Source organism: Gymnoscopelus braueri (genome assembly GCF_963280865.1).
Source record: "Gymnoscopelus braueri genome assembly, chromosome: 10".
Taxonomy (NCBI): Eukaryota; Metazoa; Chordata; class Actinopteri; order Myctophiformes; family Myctophidae; genus Gymnoscopelus; species Gymnoscopelus braueri.
Genome location: NC_137611.1, coordinates 47,581,196 through 47,590,814, shown reverse-complemented (window position 1 = coordinate 47,590,814; position 9,619 = coordinate 47,581,196). Strand labels below are relative to the sequence as shown.

At 43.6% G+C, this 9,619-nt stretch overlaps 1 protein-coding gene across 1 annotated transcript in view; it reads right to left on the bottom strand.

Annotated features, from left to right (window-relative positions):
* Positions 1-201: 201 nt before the first annotated feature.
* LOC308093644 (potassium voltage-gated channel subfamily KQT member 3-like) overlaps positions 202-9,619 on the bottom strand; it is a gene marked incomplete at both ends in the record, with an annotated part of 34,503 nt that continues 25,085 nt past the window's right edge. Inside the window, 5 exons of the mRNA XM_080439975.1 lie at positions 202-861; positions 2,673-2,870; positions 4,011-4,095; positions 5,055-5,150; positions 5,735-5,866. Coding sequence (XP_080296101.1) covers positions 202-861; positions 2,673-2,870; positions 4,011-4,095; positions 5,055-5,150; positions 5,735-5,866 — 1,171 coding nt within the window. The remainder of the gene's footprint in view (positions 862-2,672; positions 2,871-4,010; positions 4,096-5,054; positions 5,151-5,734; positions 5,867-9,619) is intronic.

Here is a 9,619-nt window from a genome sequence, read left to right as displayed (position 1 = left end):
GAATCCGCATTAATTGCACGAAACAAACAAGCTCACAACGCGTCGCAGCACGATGCGTCGCGAGCTTGTAGATCTGATATTTCTTGACAAATAGGGATGCTAGAGTTCAAGTGGTTAAGCGAGAAAACAGAATTTTGTGGGGGGGGGGGGGGGGGGGGGGGCGGCGGAAGTGGGAGGAAAGGGGGGGGGGGCACGGGGCGTTCAGGGCGGCGTGTCCCACGCGGCATCCTCGCCGAAGCCCTCCCCCGTGGACGAGAGGGGCATGACCCCCCCGACCCCTCCTCCTCCTCCCCCCGCGCCGCCGCTCGGCGTGAACGGGTCCGTGTCGGTGTCGGTCTCGCCCTCCGCCAGGTAGCTGGGTCGGCTGCCGCTGCCCCCCCGGCCCCCCCTGTCCCGCGTCCAGCTGCCCTCGTCCCGCGTCACGCCGCCCCCGGAGGGGTGGCGGGAGCTCCCGCCTCCTCCGCCCCCCGCCTCCCCCACCTCGTCCTCCCGATGGGACGAGGAGATGCTGAAGCCGCTCAGCGAGCGCTCCAGCTCCTCGTGGTTCACCGACAGCATGGAGAGGGGCGTGTCGCCGCCGCCGCCCCCCCGCCCCCCGCCCCCTGTGGTCCTTCCCCCCGCCACGTCCCCCCAGGCCGTCTGGTAGTCCTGCTGGACGGAGGTGATGGGCAGCACCGTGGGCCGCTCGCTGTAGCTGGGCGTGTCCTCCGGCTGCCTCCGGTGGTGGGGGTGCGGGTGTGGCGGCGGGAGGTGGTGGGGGTGGAGGTCCGGTGGCATGGAGGTCCGGTCCCCTACGCCTCTGTCGTCTGTGACCCCTCTGGCTCCTGCTCCGTAATATGGGTTTACCTTGCTGACAGGCACCTGGTGGTAATAATAATAGTATATGAATAATGATAATAATCATCATCATCATCAAAAATTATCCTAATAACCATAATCAATAACCTAATAATGTCTTATAAATATTTTTTTACCAATTTCAAACTGGCATCCCTATATTGGCCATGGCATTAGAAGTGACAATGTATACACATTTTCATTTTTTTCCCAATTTTTTTTTATAGCTGATTTAAAAGCTTGTACATCTGCTATTTCTATGGGCTATGGGCGTATCAGAGGCGCCCAGGCGACACATAAACACATCGGTATCGTGCATCATCATTATCATATATTTTTGGGGGATGAATCAAAAACGACATTATCTGATGTGCATTTAACACAGTTTCTGTTGTGTCTGATATCCGTGCATGTTGAAAATCAAATCTCCATGTATGCTCATAATTTAGATTTATGTTGTAATGACAATCTCCATATATGTGCATTTGACATGACATCAGTGCATGTTGATCTCCTTTATGTGCATTTGACAGGGTTATTGTCACGATCTGCCCCTGTTCTGGCTGGTTTCTGTATGTCTTCTGTATCGTTTGCTGCCCTGTGCTACAGTTCCTGCCCGGGTTTCTGTTTTGAAGAGTATTTCTATGTTTTGACGTTTTCCCTGTGAGGTGTAGGCCTACCTGAGTTTCTTAAGTAAAGATTATTTAAGTTCATTCCGTGTTTCCTGTGGCTGTTTTCTGCATTTTGGGTCCACATTCCATCCCCGGGTGTGTGAATAGTGAATTCTACTTATGGTTATGTATGAGCCATAATGAACTCTTTATATGGTTATGTCTGAGTCATAGTGACATGTGTCACAGTCACCATGACACACATGCCATATTTGGGTGTAGCTGCTGCAATGGGAGCTCTATATATGGTTATGTCTGAGTCATAGTGAACTCTATACAGTATATGGTTATGTCTGAGTCATAGTGAACTCTATATATGGTTATGTCTGAGTCATAGTGAACTCTATATCTCTGCTGTCCGGCAGCAACCAGCTAACTCCAAAATGTTCATTTTTCAGGAAATGACAAAAACAACAAAAAAATTGAGTTAGGAGGTTTTGTTCATCATTGATAAGAACAGCTGAATGGACCTCCAAGCTCAAATGAGGTTGGAGATCAAAAGGGGGTGGAGCCTGGAGTCAGCTAAATCAGCTAACTCCACCCCCCTTTGGTGAACTTAGCTGGTTTAGCAGAAAGTTTGAGGATCCAATGGAGTTAGCTGGTTTAGTCAGAAGCGCTTTTTAATACTTTTCAGTGGTTCAAAATTTTTTTTATCAACACACAGACGTAAATGGGTGTTCAATGACCCTGTTTTATGGAAAAAAATGCAAAAGCGAGTTAGCTGGTCTCTGCTGGACAGCAACGAATATGGTTATGTCTAAGTCATAGTGAACTATATGGTTGTCTGAGTCATAGTGAACTATGGTATATATGGTAAAATGTTTCAAAATAGCCAATCTACAAGCTCACAACGTGTTGCGATGTGACGCGTTGTGAGCTTGTAGATCGACTATTTTCAAATAGCCTAGGTATAAAATAGGGCTAAAGTGGTTAATGTATGTTTTATAATGTAATCATTTATATCTGCAAAGTAAATAGTAAAGGTTTCAAATAATTGTAGTGGAGTAAAAGTAGGCTACAATATTTGCCTCTGAAACGTAGTGGAGTAGAAGTAAAAGTATTGACAATTGGAAATACCCCAGTAAAGTAAAAGTACCTCAAAAGTGTACTTAAGTACAGTACTTGAGTAAATGTACTCAGTAACTGCCTCTAACTGCATCTAACCTGGTAGGACATGCTGTGTGGGAACATCTCGGCGTAGTTGAGGAACCATGCTCGTCTGATCTCCCCGCCGACGGGCGCCATGGGGTCGCAGGGTTCAAGGGTCATGCGGGCGGTGCCAGCGGAGTCGACCTGCAGGTGCTCGGTGTGCTGGATGTGCATGTCAACCAGGAAGTCCAACTTCTTCTCCATGTCTTCTACCTGAAGAGGACAAGAAAGGGTTAAGCCCCACTCATTCTTTGAGACACACATACAGGTATTTCTGGGCTTGGCCGAATTGCAATACGGAAGCCAGAACACAATCGATTGATTGATCACTAAAATAATCGTGCTCTGAAAATGCACACAGCCCACCCATCTGACCCCTTAACACGGCAGCCGATGTTAAGCAGCCATATGGGTGGGCCGCGAACGGTTTCAAGATTGTCAAGCGGGCCCTGATGCAGTAAAGGTTTAGCCTGGTAAACCCTCCCTCCGGAAATCTCATTTCCATTTGATTCCAGGAGTGAGTCTGGCCTGATCGCCCATTCTGTAATATTGGCTGTGGGCTGGAGTTGGGCGGGATTAATACCGTTGACTGACCCCTTCAGCCAATGATCGTTTTTCCCCTTCAGCCAATTGCAGTGCATTTTTACCACCTCCGCGACTAATGTGACGCAACGGGACTTTTGAGATGGCCATGCCCAAAATAGGTTGCCTTATTCGGATACATGCGTGTCACTGCCCGCCCCTGCCGGTTCTCTGAATTTTTATTTTTAAATAGGTCCGGCAGAAAATAGTCAATTTTGACGCTTTTGCATTGTTTTCCATAAATCAGGGTCATTGAACACCCTTTACGTCTGTGTGTTGGTAAAAAAAAATTGAACCAATGAAAAGCATTAAAAAGCACTTCTGACAAAACCAGCTAACTCCATTGGATCCTCAAACTTTCTGCTAAACCAGCTAAACTCCACCGGAGTTAGCTGGTTTTGCTGACTCCAGGCTCCACCCCCTTTTGACCTCCAACCTCATTGTGAGCTTGGAGGTCCATTTAGCAGTTCTTATCAATGATGAACAAAACCTCCTAACTCCACTTTCTTTCATTTCCTGAAAAATTTACATTTTGGAGTTAGCTGGTTTCTGCCGGACAGCAGAGATATACTAAAGAACTGGTTCTCAACATTTTACATTTCAAGGACCCCCAGTTTGATATGCATTAGGCCATGGACACTCTTTTGATACCCTTTTAAAAAAATATATGGGAACCAGCAAAATCCTATGTGTGTATTTAACTCTGAGAGTGTACAAATGGAACCCAATGGACCCGTAATACTGCCCAGTTGTTCAATGACAGTCACGCACCTTGCTCTCCACTCGGACAAATCGCCCCATCATGCTTTGGTCTTCATTGTCTGGCACGGGGGCTTTGGCTAGATCAGACTCGTTCCTGCAACACACAAGCAATGTGGAGTTAAGACTGCGTAGAGCACACTCATTCATTCATTCAAGAATTATTTTTTTGCCTTAACACATCGACCGCCAGAGGTTAATCTCATAATGTACTCACCAGTGCCAAGGTGTTATTGTTGTTTTTTAGTTTTTTTCATGTCGCCATAGATCTTGTTAAAATCCTTAAGATTGAGCCGTACACGGTCTGTTTACTTCCGCGACATCTCACTGTATCTCCCAGTGAATACCACGTGTCAAACAGGGCATCCATGTTTGAGTTAGAGCGGATTACGTTAAACAGTGATATGCGAGGAGAAAAAACTACAGGAAGAGAATTGAGTTTCAGTTTCGTCTGTAGAACGAGGGCGGACGTGATCGTCAAAACCGGATCCCAAATAATTCTGTTTCCGGTCATCAAACCGGAAACGGAAGTGGATAAAAAAAATTCCGAAAGTGCACCCGTAAATTTTTAGGCTACGGTCTCGGCGCTTAACAGTTGGATTTAACGGACCGTAGGACTACGTTCTTGGCGGTTAATGTGTTAAAGGGATAGTTCACCCAAAATATTTTTTTTCCTATTGATTAGTCACCCCATGGAGAGTTGAATTCATGGATAGTTTTGGGTTTTTGTCACATTCCTAAGCCAATAATTTGATGACCAGCGGACCGGTAGGCAGGTTATCAAATTATTGGCTTAGGAATGTGACTAAAACTAAAAAATATCAATGAATTCAAGTCTCCATGCATGGGGTGACTAATCGATAGGAAAAAAAGTCATTTTGGGGGTGAACTATCCCTTTATGTATGCCTTATTGTGTTGCTGCTGGTATTGATTGATTGATTGATTGATTGATTGATTGATTGATTGGTTGGCTGATTGGTTGGTTGGTTGGTTGATTGATTGATTGATTGATTGATTGATTGATTGATTGTAATTGAGTGATTGCGTGATCATACCTGGGTGACTGATTGGCTGGATAGGGGAAAGGTGGTTTCTGTGTTTTCTTGTTTTTGGGGGTCAGAGGAGGCCCCGGGGCCAGGATCATATCTATCCTGTAAAGACACAAACACATCAACAAATCAACAAACAGAACCATAAGTTTGTGTAGAACGTTGCTAATTTTGCACGACACTGATGTATGACAGAGTGGTTCTCAAAGAAGAACCACTGCTGTAGATCAGAGGACCCCCAGGGGGGTCCCTAACAAAAGTGTTAATACAGCATCACAATCATTTTAACCACTTTATCCATGTTTCATAAGTTGGCTATTCAAAAATAGCAGATATCCAAGCTCACAGCGTGTCACTTCGTGCCACGCAGCGAGCTTGTACATCTGCTATTTATTATTTTTTATTTTTAATCTTGAATGTATTAAGATTTTTTCTAATGCAAATCTTCCCTTCTGGGGGCCCCTGACACTAAATATTTTCAGATGGGGGTCTAAGGCCAAATACACATCCATTTGGGGGTCCTTGACATGAAAAAGTTTGTTGTTATAACTTTTTATAAATATGAAAAAGTTTGAGAGTATAAAATACTTACATTGATTTGTTGATATAAAAGTAAATGCACACTTCTCAATGATTTGCTTGATGGCGAAAGTAGCAGATGCGATAACCGCTAAGAAGACAGCTACCTGGTCTGGAGGTACTTGATCCGACAGAGCATGTCCAGGTGTCCAGCAGAGTACTGCTCGATGACGTCCTTGACATCGTAAGGCCTCAGGGTCTCCTTGAAACGCTTCTTATTCAGCAGGAACGTCATGATCCTGGAGGAGGACACACGTTCAGGAAGATTATTATTATTATTATTTATTTTTTTAGATGCACCTGTACACCAGAGTATCTTTCATTTCGGACATACTGACCACGTGGTGCCAAACCACACGGGATGTTAGGAAAGTGTCCCATCTGGTGGTCAGCAGAAGTTCTACACATTAATGTTCCCATTTCCCACCCAAAAAAAGGGTTACAAAGATTGTGGGGAAAAACAATTAAATAAAAGAAAAAGAAAAACAAGATTTTTTTCCCTTCCATTTCATCATTATGTACGGCAGTGAGGCTAAGCAGAGAACGATGCCCATTGGGAATGCATCCCCTTTGTTTATGCGATACCCATTGTACCCGTTGTACCCGTCTGTTGGTCTGTGTCCCTTTTATGCCCATAAATGGAAATCTCTTTATCTGTCGGTCTGTGTCCGTTTTATGCCTATATATGTAGTTTCGTGTCAGCCATGCCCACATATGGAGTCAATGCTCCAGACATAACCATATAAAGAGTTCACTATGACTCAGACATAACCATATATAGAGTTCACTATGACTCAGACATAACCATATATAGAGTTCACTATGACTCAGACATAACCATATATAGAGTTCACTATGACTCAGACATAACCATATATTGAGTTCACTATGACTCAGACATAACCATAGAGTTCACTATGACTCAGACATAACCATATATAGAGTTCACTATGACTCAGACATAACCATATATAGAGTTCACTATGACTCAGACATAACCATATATAGAGTTCACTATGACTCAGACATAACCATATATAGAGTTCAATATGACTCAGACATAACCATATAAAGAGTTCACTATGACTCAGACATAACCATATATAGAGTTCACTATGACTCAGACATAACCATATATAGAGTTCACTATGACTCAGACATAACTATATATAGAGTTCACTATGACTCAGACATAACCATATAAAGAGTTCACTATGACTCAGACATAACCATATATAGAGTTCACTATGACTCAGACATAACCATATATAGAGTTCACTATGACTCAGACATAACTATATATAGAGTTCACTATGACTCAGACATAACCATATATAGAGTTCACTATAACTCCGACATAACCATATATAGTTCACTATGACTCAGACATAACCATATATAGAGTTCACTATGACTCAGACATAACTATATATAGAGTTCACTATGACTCAGACATAACCATATATAGAGTTCACTATGACTCAGACATAACCAGAGTTCACTATGACTCAGACATAAACAAACAAACTGTGTCATCATGACCTCAGACTCAAACAAATCATATAAGGATCCATATAAGGAGCTCCACGTCAACCATGACCAAATATGGAGTTCTGAATTGAGCATTATGTCCAAATATGGAATGCATGAGGTCGCACACTCTACCTATCGAGTACCCGTGACGATCTAACGTGGTCAATCCCTAGATGACGTGAAATCCTACCGTCAAGCGTCAAATGGACATATACGGAGATTAACATGAACTGATGTTGAACATACACAACATAAACCAAATGCACATAATATGGAGATTTTGTAATTTGCACTGATGTCAGACACAACTGAAACTGTGTATTAGATGTGTCGTTTTGATTCATCCAAAACATGATGATGATGATGATGATGATGATGATGATGATGATGATGATGCTGATGATGATGATGATGATGATGATGATGATGATGATGATGATGATGATGAACTATTGGGTGGCTCTGATACGTCCATATATGGGCATATCGGTCGGATCGGCGGTTAGGCGTAGCTGTGAGGCACACTGGCCCTCATTTATCAACGGAGCGTATAAACCGGCATATATTTTTCCATATATTTGGCCGTACACCAACGTCGAAGTCACATTTATCAATGAATCCTATACAGGCAATCCTAGCGTACATTGGGTCGCAGCCTTGATAAATGTCACGGCTGAAACCGAGCGTCATTTAAATAACACCGCTTAAATATTCTTGAAACGCCCTGATTTTACGACATGGAGAACCAGAATACGACCAAATAAAGCATGGAAAGCCAATAAGAAAGAGTTTCCCCCGCTCGCCTCGCCACACACGCACACGCCTCTCTCTCTCTCTCTCTCGCCACACACACACACACACACACACACACACACACACACACACACACACACACACACACACACACACACACACACACACACACACACACACACACACACACACACACACACACACACACACACGTAGCGGTACAATCTTTGTCACGTAGGCTTGTAGCCTACATGAATGACATATTATGATACCAATCACATCGGCATGAATGGAATACGTTTGTATATTAATTTATTTAACCCATACCGAGCAGTGCGCAAGCAGTCATGTAGGATATTCCCCGTGAGACTTGGGCGGGCGGTGATCCCGAGCTGCCACGTTAATAAGAGATTCATTCGTCGGGTTTATATCCTTAACCCAGCCAGGTTGTGTAGCCTAGATAACTCTCTATGACATAACTCCATAACATAGGACAAGCTACTGTAAGTTATAGTCCTTGGGCCAAACCCCAAAATCTCACATATCGGTACCACCTGGGATGGCAAATTCTAGTTGGGATTTTTTTATTCCTATACATCCCTAGATATTATTTTTGTATGATAGACCTTCCTGAGGCCCAGCTAAATTGGGGTTATCAGCTGCTAAAGTTACCACCCCCCATTGAAAAATGGCATTTTAGACACATGTGCATATCTTGGTATTGGCTCACGTTCAGGGCATATTACAATGTTTTATATTTTATGTTTGGTATCATTTTTAAGGGGACACTTTGAGCTTTCATTCAAGCCCTTTGGTGACTATGTATGATAAGTACAGTGGTCACTGGAGCTCTTCAAACCTTTAATAACCTTTTTTTTTTTCACAATTTCCGCCTAAACCATATATTTTCTTTTAGTTCTGTGGCATCAAGAAACATCAGAGACACAAAACACAACAACTGGAATACTGACATGACCCTAAGGATTCAGGAAATGTATAATTTACCCATAGTATTTCATTCTGAGGTGGTCATTTTCAGCCTTATCTTAAACAAGCACTTTTTATGAGAAATAGACCGGTCACTAGGCATATAAGAAAGAGTACCACTAAACCTCCCTAAACATTGATACAAAAGGGTTTTCAATTGATTCTGGTACCTTTAGGCATGCTTGAGAACATCCCAAATATCCAGGAAAATATACTTAGCAGAAAGGCATAATTTTCAAGATGGCATCCAAGATGGTTGCCAGGAGCTATATCTCAATTACCATTCAACCTAGAAAGTTGGTTTTGGTGTCGTAACCCTAGGTTTTGGATATCATCGCCCCCTGGCGATCACACAGAGCACACACTGGACTCCCGAATTCCAATTCCTATTGGATAGGGTCGTGTGACGCAAAACACCGGCGACCGGTGGGGGTATAAATACCATTGCGTCACATGGACTCGCCCTCTGAAACCTTCCACTCTGCACGCCACACTGCGCACAGAGGGGGTTAAAAACGTAAGTACCTTACTTACGCTATTAATAAAACCTGGGTTACATACGTAACCTAGGGTTATTATAGCATAGCTTCGTAAGGTACTTACTATGGGACACATAAACGTCCCCCGGGGGAGCCCATGTTTAACCAACCCTACCCAAATGCTTGCCCAAGGCCGCAGGTCCTGCCCTCGGCAGGACCATGGCCCCCAGGCAACCCAGA